The sequence below is a fragment of the Mauremys mutica genome, chromosome 2, assembly GCF_020497125.1.
Source record: "Mauremys mutica isolate MM-2020 ecotype Southern chromosome 2, ASM2049712v1, whole genome shotgun sequence".
In the NCBI taxonomy this organism is placed as follows: Eukaryota; Metazoa; Chordata; order Testudines; family Geoemydidae; genus Mauremys; species Mauremys mutica.
The window spans coordinates 4,212,971-4,226,527 of NC_059073.1; the positions used below are offsets into that span (position 1 = coordinate 4,212,971).

Sequence of the window (13,557 nt, forward strand, 5' to 3'; positions counted from 1 at the left end):
CTCGCAGACCAAGGAATGCGCTCGCCCTTCGCACCCCCTATGCTGCCACACATAACATAACCTGTGCCCGCATGACCAATTGTACTATGAGTAATTGTAAGCAGTTTCCTGCTCCAGCCTTGAATTGTTCTGCTGTGACAAATATCTCTTATATATACAAGCTGCCGAATGGGTGGTTTTGGACATGCTCAGGATATACTTTCAATTATATGCCCGCCAATCTTAGTGATGGCACTTGTTGTTGCCTAAGCCGATTTGCGCTCATATTACCAACCAAAAGGCAACTGTTAAACAATTCGCGAGTTAGTCGCAGCCTTCCTTTGGATGCTTCCTGTGATAGCCATGTACATTTACTTTCAAAAACCGAGACTGTCGCTTTGGCTGTTTCTCTTGTCGGGGTCCCCGGGTTGGCCTCGGGAAACAGTATGCGAATTAATGGTTTGGCTTGCGCGGCCACTAAGGCTTTGAATGCGACATCTACCGCTATAGCCCTCCTTAATGATGAGCAGGAAGACATCCGCCATGGGGTGTTGCAAAATCGAGCGGCTATAGATTATTTACTTATGCTGCATCATTATGGGTGTGAAAAGGTTAATGATATGTGTTGCTTTAATATTTCTGATCACCATCATTCAGTTGAAAATCAACTCAAGATTATTAAAAATTTAACAGATCAAATCAGATACAATCCAGACCCCCTCGCGGGATGGTGGGATTGGCTTTCCTCATGGCTTCCTAACATTGGGTGGTTGCATCAGCTTGTCACCTTTGGAGGACTCACTGTACTCTTGCTCGTGCTATTTCGCTGCGGCATTCAGTGTGTTCCCTCCTTTGTTTCTCTCTTTATCAAGGGCTGTCCGTGGACCTACCCAGGGCCCCCTCGAAAGTATTAGTCATATTTAACAAAACAAAAAGGGGGAGATGTGGGTACAAGTGTTGGCAAACCACGCTGTCCCTGCATTGAACCTTGGTATTGTTCCCCTCATAGTATGGTACAGGAGGTACACTCCGTTATGCTAGTCTTAGTTACACGGAAGACACAAGACAATGGCCCATTGAGGAAAGCCAGCCTTAACCAATTAGTAGGAAATAAACAAGTATATCAATCATGTAGTAATGAGTAACCTGTTTGATGTCAATCATGTAGTAATGAGTAACCTGTCTGTAAGAAAGGGAATAAAAGAAAAGGTCCGGGACTTTCCTAGGACGCCTCTCTGCAGCACCGTCTCTGTTTCCCGTTACTACAAGCAACCAAGTAGCAAAAGCATCAGAAGCCCATACCATAACAGAGAGCTTGATTGGTCCATGTATAAAAGATGTAGTTCATTGCATGCTCGGAGCAAAGGCTGCAAAAAGGATTGACATGGTGTGACGAACTGGGACTGTTCTTAATGTTTCCTCTGAATACTGTGTGGGTGCCTCAGTTTCCCCTATGCATTTCTTAAGTCTCTAGGTGGTGGGATAAGGGGGTGTAATTGTTGCAGAGCAAAGGGCCAGTGTACATAAATGGCCGACACACTGTCTCTTGGCAACTAATGGCTGGGGCCCTTCCCCCCTGCAAGGGGATGCTAAAGGTGTTGGAGAACAAAGGAATCAGGTGACCTCCTGGCCCGGAGAAGGGGCTGGAGAGTGAGTCAGTTTGGAGCTGGCTGGGAAAATGCAGGGGAGCCCAGATAGGGCTCTGGCCTCCCTGCTCCCCCCAAGATGAACCTAACTAAAGGGAGTCCTGTTGTCTGTACCTGCAAGATCTGTCTTGGACTGCGTTCCTGTTGTCTAAATAAACCTTCTGTGTTACTGGCTGGCTGAGAGTCACGTCTGACTGCGCAGTGGGGGGGCAGGACCCTCTGGCTTCCCCAGGACCCCACCTGGGCGGACTCACTGTGGGAAGCGCACGGAGGGGCAGAGGATGCTGAATGCTCCAAGGAGAGACCCAGGAGGTGAAGCCGTGGGAGCTTCTTGCCCTGCAGACAGGCTGCTCCGAGGGAGAGGAGGCTCCCCAGAGTCCTGACTGGCTTTGTGGGGAGCAGTTCCAGAGCATCGCCTGGGGACTCCATGACACATGGTACCTTTGGGCAATAATACGTTGTCATGAAGAATTAATAACATATCAAATAATGTAGAGACTACAATTGTACATAGAGTGAAAAACAGTCCATATTATGCTATACAGTTGGATGAATCAACTGAGGTAACTAATCTAGACAAGCCCTCACAGCAAAATGCATGCCTGAGGGACTGACGGAAGTGCTAGACAATGCAGGGAAAATGGTGAATTTCATAAAATCATGGCCAACAAATTCCAGAATATTTCACGTACTTTGTGAAGAAATGGGTAGTCTACACAATTGTCTGACCTATACCGAAGTTAGATGGCTCTCATGGGGCAAAATCCTTGTGCACTTGTTTGAGCTTGTCACGGAGTCACCAGGCGATGCCCTGGAACTACTCCACATGAAGCCAGGCAGGACTCTGGGGAGCCTCCTCTCTCTGAGCAGACTGTCTCCAGGGCAAGAAGCTCACACAGCTTTGGCCTTCCTGAGTCTGGCCTCGGAGCATTCAGCATCCCCTTCCACACTACGCACTTCCCACAGCGAGTCCACCCAGGTGGGATCTTGGGAAAGCCAGAGGGTCCTGCACCCCCACTTCGCAGTCAGATGCGACTCTCAGCCAGCCAGTAAAACAGAGGTTTATTAGACGACAGGAGCACAGCCTAAAACAGAGTTTGTAGGTACAGAGAACAGGACCCCTAAGTCAAGTTGTTGTACTCAAAGTACTATACAGGATCTTTTCAGGGGGATTAAGGCAAAACGCCACATTTATTAGTAATACAGGTATCAATTAATACTCTATGATATGCATATGAGATATCTCACAGTCATGCATTCACACACACACACAGACACAAACACACTCCGTCTTGCTGTTGTTACCAACTAGTTGCTCCCCTTAACTGCACTGGCCAGGTGAGTTAGATGGGGGAGGGATGGAGCCAGGCTTCTGCCGATCCGGATCGATGCTCCGATGGTGACAAGACGAGACCCGGGGTTCTCCTGCAAGACACCTCACATTTATAGCAGCTTCCCTCTTATGCAAATCTAGACCAGATTTAAAATCTGGGTCTGTGTCCATTGGTCTTTGTGCTGCTTTTCTCTGGGTGTTGTCCCAATGCTGCTCAAAGAGGGTGTTTTCTAAAGAAGGTGCTGGCTTCTAATCCCTGAGGCCGTCAATATGTCTGCGCTTCTTTGTGGGGCCCACTTGACAAGCTGTATTGTCCTTTGCTCTGGCTCCCATTCCCTCGCCAACTGTTGTAGCTGTCTGGAGGTGGGTGTCTTCCAAGCCTCCCTCAGTCACACCTCAGTCAGTCAATAGGGCAATTGATTACAGAGTGGGCGGGGGGAAGATCTTATTCTACTTCTAGCAAAAAGGCACATGTTTCTTTTACTTTAACTATACTATGGGGCTATAACATTTGATATAAAGTTTCCTACCAATTTTCTATATAGGGATCTAATACAAAGTTGTATGAAAATAGAGAGGCCCAATGCCAAGTCATATGAAATACAAAATAACATCATGCAAGATGCAATGTCATAAAGATACTTAATACAGAAAGCTACTTAATACAAAATAACACAATGCAACGTCATAAAGATTTATAGAGATAGTTAATACAGAGATTTCTCTACAAAGTCTATCTGGGGGAGGTTCATTTCCGCAGCCAGCTCCAAACTGAAACTCTCCAGCCCCTCCTCTTCCTTTGTCTCTTTCCCGGGGCCAGGAGGGCACCTGACCTCTTTGCTCTCCAACACCTTCAGTTGGCACCTTTGCAGGGGAGGGGGCCAGGCCATCAGTTGCCAGGAGATAGGGTGTCGGCCATTCTCTGTGCAGACGGCATCACAGGGGCCCTCTTGGGCTCTGCAGCAATCACACACCCTGATCCCCCCACCTAGATACTTAAGAACTGCATAGGGGAAACTGAAGCACCCACCCAGTATTCAGAGAAAACATTGAGGCTTTGGCTACACTTGCACTTCAAAGCGCTGCCGCTGTAGTCAAAGTGTAGTCAAAGCGCCAGCGCTGGGAGAGAGCTCTCCACCTCCCTGTGGGGAATAATGTACAGCGCTGGGCGCCACGCTCCCAGCGCTGGGGCTTTGACCACACTGGCGCTTTGCAGCACCGGAGAGGGTGTGTTTTCACACCCTGCTGCAGCGCTGCAAATTTGCAAGTGTAGCCAAGGCCTAAGAACAGTCCCACTTCATCACAGAGCTTCAAACGGAAATCCTAGTTTTTTTTCAATAGCCGCCTTTTCCACCTTGCCAGCTGTATGTAAAATAATGTCCGGCTCCACAGCCTAGCTTATATAGCAGATATTTTTTCAAGAATTAATTACCTAAATTTATCTCGTCAAGGCCTCAATATAACAGTTTTCAATGTGCAAGAGTGAGTTGAATCCATGATAAAGAAGTTGCAATTCTGGGGAAATTGTTTGGAAAACAATCAAACGGAGTGTTTCAGTAATTGTCATGACTTCCTGGCAGAACATAAACTTCAGCTGGATCAGTACACTAAAACCAATATTACTGCATACCTAAAAGGACTTCGCACAACTTTCAGGAAATACTTTCCAGCTATGCCAGGCGATATTGACTGGATTCACAACCCTTTCGATGATACCACTTTCTCAACAAAGATATTGAACACTGAGGAAAAAGAGAAATTGATTGAGCTCTCCTGTGATTACGAACTGAAAAGGAGTTTCAGAAATCTGTCATTGATCAACTTTTGGCTGAGTTTAAGAAACGAGTACCCCCCCTTCTGGCAGAAAAAGCTACTACAGTTTTGTTACCATTTTCAACAACATACTTCCTATCTTTTCCACATGCTGCAGTAAACAGCTGTACAGGTCATTGCTCTTGCGGTTCACTTCAGCAAGTAGCTCGCCTTATGCAAGAAAGCGCATCTATCCTCCTATGCACATCTGAAAACGAAATACAGAAACAGACTTGATGCCAAACCAGACCTGAGATTTTACCTTTCTCCAGTGGTTCTGGAATTCCAAGAGCTATGCAGAGCAAAGCCAGTGCATCCAGCACACTGAGGAAATTTAAACTTAAATCCCTGGAAATATTCATTTTAGGAGGGGGTTCATGAGATTTCACAATTTAGTGAAAGAGGTTCACGGGTTGTTAAAGTTTGGGAACCACTGACATAGGGGAAACCAAGGCGCGCACACAGTATTCAGAGAAAATATTAAGAACATTGCTACTTTGTCACACCCACTGTAGCTTCTTGGCAACTCTCATTACCGAACTGTGCAAGACGGGTAAGTTAGACAATGTGGTCTGGATTGAGCAGTGCCAGAGGGCTGCACTGAAGGATGTTCTACACCCAGACTTCGACAAGCCCTTCCTGATGGTCACAGACTGGGCGTGGTGCCGGTACAAGCCGATGCTAAGGGGGAGAGCCACCCAACTGTGTACCTGAGCAAGAAACTGCTCCCCATGGAGCTGAACTATGCTACACTAGAGACGGCGTGCCTGGCCATTGTGTGGGCTCTTAAAACTGCAGCCTTATCTGTCTGGGTGGCACTTTCCTGTTTGCGGTCCACTCTCCTCTGAAGCGGCTGAATCAAATGAAAGGGGCAAATGCCGAGCTGCTGAGATGGAGTCTGGCCTTCCAAGATCATGATGTGGAAGTGGTCCATGTTAAGAGGAGTGCAAATGTTATAGCTGATGCCTTGTCACAAGAGGTCCCTGAACTTCCCCAGGTCACGTTATAACGACCCTGCTCAGTCTGGTCGCGCAGGAGGAAGAGAGGTGACGGTTGAAAGGGGGAAGATTTTGCAACATTTTTATGATGCCTATGTGTGCCTCAGTTTCCCTGATGTGCTGTATTGTCACCTGAGGGTGGAAAAGGGCCGTTTGCTCTCCAGGCAGATGAAGAGACCAGTGTGGGTGTCACCTGGCTGTCTGGGCCTGGTCTCCATAACAATGGAAAAGACAACAGTAAATGCAATTGCCAGGACACCAGCCCCTAGCAACCAACGGCCCAGAGAGATATCAACTTCCCAACCTCTCCTTTGGGAAGCTAAACAACAATCCCCCAGCTCAGGATCAAAGGACTGGAGAGGTGGGGGGGGGGGCAGTTAGTGTGGGTTACTGGAGGCCATGGGGGCTCTTACCTGGAGTCTTACAGAGGGGGTCAGACAGACAGACAGAGTTTGAACAACGGGGCTCACTACCGCTTGGCTGGGCTTTCTCGACCAGGGGTTCCCGACAAGGGCCCCTGTAACCAGCGCTCTGCGGGGGGGAGGGGGGGATCCGCTCACCCAGAGCTTGGCCTCGGTTTACAGCAGGCTCCAGCGGAAGCGCTAGCGGCGTCAGCACGAGCTCGCCGGTCACACGCGGATCGCCGACAGGGCTCCGCGCCGGGAGCGCGATAGTCACGCGGCCGGGCGGCGGCAGCAGCAGCGCCTCGCCCCGGTCCAGCCCCGGGGCCGGGACCCTCGGGCACGGCTGGGTCGGGTCGGGACGCGAGCGGTGCCCGCGTGCGGGGGTGAAAGGGGCCCAGGCTCCGGAGGGGGCCGCGAGAGCCCGGCCCGTCCCGCGGGAGGCACCTGAGGGAGCGCCCGGGGACACGGCGGCGGCGGGGCGGGCGGGGGCGGCTCCCCGGGGCAGAGCGAGACCCCGCGGGGCTCCGGCCCCGGACTCCGCGCAAAGCTGGGCCGGGGGGGGGGCAGCGCGGCTCTGGGGTGCCCCGGGCAACGCGCCGGCAGGAACGGGCGGGGCGGGGCTCCTCGGACACCGCGGCAGGAACCGCGCGCTCGAGACCCCCAGGCGGCTCAGTGGCAGCGCAGGGCGGGAACTAGACTAGCGCAGGGCATGCCGGGATATGCAGTCCCCGCGCGGAGCACGCCGGGAGCGGGGCAGCGGCCCTGGCGCGGTGCATGCCGGGATATGACATCCCCGCGCAGGGCACGCCGGGAGCGGGGGGGCGTGGCCCTGGCGTGGTGCATGCCGGGACCGCGCCATGGCGGGCTTGGAGCTGCTCTCGGACGAGGGTTACCGCGTGGACGGGCGCCGGGCCGGGGAGCTGCGCAAGGTGCGCGCGCGCATGGGGGTCTTCGCCCAGGCCGACGGCTCCGCCTACATCGAGCAGGGCAACACCAAGGCGCTGGCGGTGGTGTACGGGCCGCACGAGGTGAGGGCGGGGAGTCCGGGTCCCCCGCCACTAGCCCACCCCCCCCCCGAGAACCCAGGAGTCCGGGTCCCCCGCCACTAGCCCCCCCCCCGAGAACCCAGGAGTCCGGGTCCCCCGCCACTAGCCCCCCCCCGAGAACCCAGGAGTCCGGGTCCCCCGCCCCCACCCCCCCGAGAACCCAGGAGTCCGGGTCCCCCGCCACTAGCCCCCACCCTCCCGGGAACCCAGAAGTCCGGGTCCCCCACCCCCCGAGAACCCAGGAGTCCGGGTCCCCCGGCCACTAGCCCCCGCTTCCCCCCCAGAGAACCCAGGAGTCCGGGTCCCCCGCCAGAGCTGGGGATAGAACCAGGAGTCCAGGCCTCCAGCCCTGCTCCCCTCTCCATTATCCTCACTCCTGATTGTGCCCTTGCGCTGGGCAGCTTGGCCCTGTGTCAGATGGAGGAGCTGGGTGTGGGAGAAGGGAAGCTAGAGGGTAAAACACCAAACAAGCCCCCTTCCCTGGAGACGATGAGCCATGGCTGGGACCCATCAGGGTTTTGTCCTTAGCAAGTTCACTGTGAGCCTCAGGTCCCTGGTACTGGTGGAGGAGCTCCCCTCTCGTCCTGCGCCGCAGGCCTGTCCCTGGGGAAACATGCCCTTGGTCTCCCTCCCGGTCCATAGTGGCGGGCAGTCCATAACTTGCAGTATTGCAAGCCCTGTATTACAGGACAAGCTAACCTGTCCCCGAAATCCCTGAGACTCCCCCAAACTGCAGGACCCTGCCCCCGCCCAGGGTGCTGCAGCGCCACATGGCCTGCTGGCCCAGCCCTGTTACCCGTCTGTTGGCAGATGCGTGGCTCCCGCAGTAAGGCCCTGCATGACCGGGCGCTGGTGAACTGTCAGTACAGCATGGCCACCTTCAGCACGGGGGAGCGTAAGCGCCGGCCCCACGGCGACCGCAAGTCCAGTGAGCTGACGCTGCACCTCAAGCAGACCTTCGAGGCAGCGATCCTCACCCAGCTCTACCCCCGCTCCCAGATCGACATCTACGTGCAGGTAGGGGGTTTCCAGCCTTGCCCCCCCCCAGCCCTGGGGCCTTTATATTTGGCTCCAGCCTTGCCCTAGTTAACCCGGCACCACCTGGCTCCTCACACAGCTCTGGCAGCTTCCTGGCTGTCTGGTGTGCTGACCCCAGGACAGTGTGTCCCACTCCAGTTGCCTATAATAGGTCCCTGGAGTAGGTGGGAAGGGGGCTCAAACCTTGCCCATTGCTCTTTGGGCCCAGGGAGCATGCTGGGGAGCAGTATGATGTGACCAAGGGACACGAGGAACCCTCTGCTGAGCCATTGGGGCAGGGGCGGTGACCTCTGCGGGGAGCACTTGCCTGGCTGGGGTGCTGGCTCATACATCAGTGTGGGGAGGGTTGTTTGTATGGGGTTCAGGCTGGGATCAGCCACTGTGCATTCTGCTTGCTGCCCCACTAGTGCCACCGTCTGCTCAGACAGCAACACCAGGAGTGTGCCCTGGGCTTGTCCTGTGTCATAGAATCATAGAATCTCAGGGTTGGAAGGGACCTCAGGAGGTTCTAGTCCAACCCCCTGCTCAAAGCAGGTGACTGATCGCCAAGGAGGCTTGTGGACACGCAGGGTCTGGCTCTGAGCTCCGTGGGGCCAGACACGGGGTCCCTTGAGTGGGTGGGTGTAGCCTGCTCTGCCCTCTGTGCTAAGCACTGTGCCTCCCCAGATCCTGCAGGCGGACGGTGGGAATTACTGTGCCTGCGTGAACGCAGCCACGCTGGCCACCATCGACGCAGGCATCCCCATGCGAGACTATGTGTGCGCCAGCTCAGCCGGCTTCATCGAGGACACACCGCTGGCCGACCTCAACTACGTGGAGGAGGCAGCCGGGGGCCCCCAGGTGGCCCTCGCCCTGCTGCCCAAGTCGGACCAGATTGCCCTGCTGGAGATGAACTCGCGGCTGCACGAGGACCACCTGGAGCAGGTCATCGAGGCTGCCAGCAAGGCCTGCAAGGACGTCTATGCCGTGCTGGACCAGGTGGTGCGTGACCACGTGCACGAGGTCACCACACTGCTGGGGGAGTGAGCGCACAGGCGTGTGCGCCTAGGACCAGCGCTGCATGGGGGCAGGGAGCACTGCCCTGACCTCAGCAAGGGATCGATTCTGCAGGCAGTGCCAATGCCAGCAATGTGCCCGTTCGTCCAGCAGCCTGGTTCTGTAACGCCCCAACGTCAACATCTGTGTTGGGCCCAGGCTGAGCTCCTCTGCTTGGTGGTAACATCACGTCGCTACGTTTGAACGTCTTGCCAGGGTCTCTCACTGGGTGACGGACCCTGACTGTGGTACTCGTGTCTGTAGTCCCGGCTGCCTACGCCCGGGCTTTGGGCCCCTCTTAATCTCCTAGGGGCCGCGGGAGGCTGGGGCGTGCGTCCCAGTAGGCAGCTGTTCCATGGCTTGGGGCAGGAGCAGCTCGCTCCCCAGATATCAGTGGCAGTTCCTTTTTATAAAAAATGCTCTAAATAAAATGTTGCTTTGGTGCAAATTGTATTTTGTACTTGGAAGGGCAGCCTGCCCCCCGGCTGAGTGCAGGGCAAAGAGGAAACAGTGCTGGTGGGGATACATCAGAATTGATGTCTTGCAGTTCCCGGGTGCTGGAGGAAGGACCGGCGCTCTGCGATATCAGTCTCCATTGTGTTAGGGTTCCTGCCTCTGACAGTTCCCAGGAGTAACCCTGTGTGAGCTGGAGTCTGCTGTGACCCTCCCAGCCTAGGCATCGCCCCTGCTCGCTGCAGGCTGTTCGTGGCATTGGTGTGGCGGCTCTGCAGTCCCTAGGCAGGCTCCTGAAACCCCACGGGCAGTTGTGACCCCAGTGCCAGGGACCCCCGCCTGCTGGCACCATGGCTCCCTGGCCTGCCAGGCTCCATGCCGGTGAAGCTGTCAGTGCAGCACGGTTTAGAAGAGAGGCTTCTGGCACAAGGGCAGGGGTCGGGTCGGGTCTGGGAAAGCCATTCCCAGCTGATGAGTAGCCCTTGCCCTGAGCTTTCCCAGCACCCATCTGCCCAGAGGAGCTCAAATGCTTTATAGCCTGATGCATTCTGAGCCTCAGCCCCCCTCCTCCCCATTGCAGCTCCACCCGCCTGGGGTACAGTCAATAGACGGGCTGGGTTCTGAGCCCCGGGCAGAACAGGTGGGGGAAGGCCCCAGGGCTTTTGAGAGTGTTGGGGTCTCGGGAAGAGCCAGGAGCTTCCTGCCTTTACTCTTTGGTTCCCAAACATTATGGTTCAATGAGCACCGTGTTTGTTCTGTGGAATTTCCCTTGTTACAGAAACTCCCTGCAGCCTGGGAGTGCTCGGGGGTACGTACCGAGTGGCCCCACTGCACAAGCTGTGCCCCTTCATCTTCTGGGCAGCTCGTGTTTGAGGAGATAGCGCTCGGCCTGCCGTACGGCCCACCTGTGTAAACACCACTCAGCTCCTGGGCACTAGGCTACAGCAAGGGCTCCCCAGGAAGGGGAAGGCCTCTGGTGCAAATGCACCTAACACAAGGAGGGGGTTGTGCCTGCGCCCTCCATGCTGACCCTTAAAGACACAGTCTGCCTCTGTGCTGCTGGCCGCAGGATGAGCAGGGCATGTGCGAGAGTCTAGTTTGTATTGGGGGCGGGGACGGCATTAGTTTCTGCTTGAACTTTATGTGGTAAACTCAGGTCTGATGGGAGCAGGAAGCCTGTGGTGGCTGGAGAAGCGGGCGTGGTGCAAGGGGGAATATGGCAGCATGTGAAGAAGGGATTTTGTTTAACACCAGATTTAGTAAATTGGGTTGGCCCAGTGTCCTGTCAGCAGCAGAGCAGCACTTGCTGTGGCAGAGGCAGGGTAAGGAACAGTTTCAAACAGTATTTTTGTTAACATGCATTTATCAGCCAGCCAGTGAACCAGCTGCAGGGAGGCGCTGTCCTCCCTGGCATGGAACACAATGGTTTAATAGCAGTGCCCGGGGAACGCCTGACCGGAAAGGAGCTGTGTGTGGCTTGAAAGCTGCTCCTCCACCAGCAGCAGCTGGTCCGGTACAAGAGATACTGCATCCCTGCCTTCTCTCGTTGTGAGACCTCTCAGTGGATGTAATGATGACCAGGCTCCTGGCCCACCAGCCACCTGGCTTGGGGGTGATGGGGGGGGGGGGGGTTAAGTCTAGTGGTTATAGTTGGGGGGGCAGCACTCCTGGGTTCTATCACTGGCTCAAGGAGGGGCGTGGGGCTGGGAGCCAGGACTCCTGAGCAGGGCTGGATTAACCTTTTCTGGGCCCAGCGTCAAACATATTTGTGGGCCCCCATGGGGGCAAAGGAGCAGGGCGTGGGGAGGTCAGTCCCCGGAGCGAGGGGCCAGCCAGGGGCAATGGGGCAGAGCATAGGGGCCGGCCCCACCCTGCCCAGTGCAGGGCACTATTTACAAACCAGCAGTTGCCAGACGCATAGTGACCTGCCCGGCCCTGTGCTGCCAGCCTGCCCCTTCCCCTCAGGGGCAGGCCTATGTCATGCCACACAGCCCCCACTCCCTGTGGCCAGCAGGCCCCTCACAGACCCTCCACCATAAATACACAGCACCCTGCACACATCCACCCCACCCCACCCCACCACCGCACCACTACTGCCCAGTGCACTTCCCCACAGCCCATCACCCCCACTGCCCAGCATCCCAACACAGCCCTCCCCCACTGGCCAGCAGCCCCACACACACCTCCAGAAACTCACACCCTACACCCAGGCCACTCACCGGCCCTGCTGGAAGGTGATGGCGTCTGCCAGGCTGAGCTGGCAGCGTGGCCGGGGCCAGTCCAGTGCCAGGGTGGGGAGGAACATGGGAGGGGGGTGTCAGGTGTCAGGCAGCTGGGGTTGGGGGCTCAGCCCCAGGTAGAATGGAGCTGGGGGGGGTAGGGGCCAGCCCCAGCCCCTTGGCAGTGGTGTGGGGAGCTGGGGCGAGGAAGGGGTCAGCCCCTGTCCTAGCAGTGGCTTGGGGCGGGGTCAGCCCCTGGCTCTGGGGTGGGGACCTGTGGGGGAGGGTTCAGCTCCAGTGCTGGATTTAGAGTTAGTGGGGCCCTGTGCTCAGCTTCATTTTTGGGGCCCCTACTTGGGACCCAGCCAAGAAAAAGAACATTCTCATCTCCCCCACTTTTCATTCTTTTAATAGCAAGACCATGAAAATAAAGTGAGGTACCGTGATTGTTTTTGTTGTCTAACTTATTTTTCCACAATCCACTTGAAAATCGCAAAGGGTCTCAGTGGACCACTCAGTGATCTTTCCAAATATCGGTCGTACCATTAGCTAACTATTCTAAAGCGCTTTGGATAAGAGCACTTTATAACAACATTTTTTTAAAAAGTTGGGGTACGGGAGGGGCTTAGGGCTGGGGGTGCAGGGTCTGGCCAGGAATTAGGATGCAGGAGGGGGCTTGGCTGGGGCAGGAAGTTGGGGTGTGAAGCGCTTACCTGGGGCAGCTCCCATTTGGTGCAAGGGGTGCAGGTGGGAATGTGGGGGGGTGCAGGAGCTCCTGTTTGGTGCTCAGGGTGTGGATGTGGGGGTGTGTGCAGGAGTCAGGGCATGGGGTGGGGGGGCTGGGTATGTGAGGGGGTGCAGGAGAAAGGACTGGGGGTGTGTGCTGGGGTCATGGGGGTGCTCCCAGGCCCCCTCCCCCTGCCCTGAGAGCGGCCTGGGTCAGGGCCCCTTGGAGCCTGGGCCTGGTGCCATTGTAAACCCGGTCCTGGTTCTGTGGGAAGGAGCAGAAAAGAGCACTGGGCTGCGGTACAGCGCGGGCATAGGCTGTAAGAGCAAAAAGGGAGAGATTGCTAGTCACAGGCCAGTGGGCGGGTTGGTGCACATTAGGGGTGTACAGGGAAGGCGGCTGCAAGGCTTGTCTGTCTTTAAACAGAATTGTGCGTTAAGGGTTCTTGCTTTGAATTCTTCCCCTGGAGTCGTTTTGGGGAAGTGATCCTCACTTAGCGTTACCTAGTCATGGTGTCTGTTGCATGTCTGGGAGCTCGTCACGGTGAGGTAGAAAACATTGTGGGCAGGGGTGTACGGGCATCACAGCATCTCTGCATCACTTCTCTGCCCATGGAATGCATTAAGAGTCTAAGTCAGTGGTTCCCAAACTTTAACAACCTGTGAATCCCTTTCACTAAAATGTCAAGTCTCGAGAACCCCCTCCTAAAAATGAATATTTCCAGGGATTTTCTCCTTTACCTGCGTATAAATGATAAAAGCAGTGATCTTGGAAATATAAAATTAGTTTTTATGACATTATTACACACTATTATTATTATTTATCATCACAGTATATTTTTTTACATTATGAAAACGGCAACACTCT

At 55.3% G+C, this 13,557-nt stretch overlaps 1 protein-coding gene across 1 annotated transcript; it reads left to right on the forward strand.

Moving 5' to 3' along the window:
- Window positions 1–6,931: 6,931 nt before the first annotated feature.
- On the forward strand, window positions 6,932–9,739 carry EXOSC4 (exosome component 4). The gene is made up of 3 exons (XM_045003023.1): window positions 6,932–7,200; window positions 8,029–8,235; window positions 8,923–9,739. Exons 1-3 carry the CDS (start codon window positions 7,030–7,032, stop codon window positions 9,280–9,282), a joined length of 738 nt encoding a protein of 245 aa, XP_044858958.1. The 5' UTR covers window positions 6,932–7,029; the 3' UTR covers window positions 9,283–9,739.
- Window positions 9,740–13,557: the final 3,818 nt, after the last annotated feature.

Bases quoted from the DNA above. Each gene is read 5' to 3' on its own strand.
- EXOSC4 (XM_045003023.1), top strand. From the start codon at position 7,030: ATGGCGGGCTTGGAGCTGCTCTCGGACGAGGGTTACCGCGTGGACGGG. The intron at 7,201-8,028 runs GTGAGGGCGGGG...GTCTGTTGGCAG, and splicing joins TGGTGTACGGGCCGCACGAG to ATGCGTGGCTCCCGCAGTAA. The intron at 8,236-8,922 runs GTAGGGGGTTTC...GTGCCTCCCCAG, and splicing joins AGATCGACATCTACGTGCAG to ATCCTGCAGGCGGACGGTGG.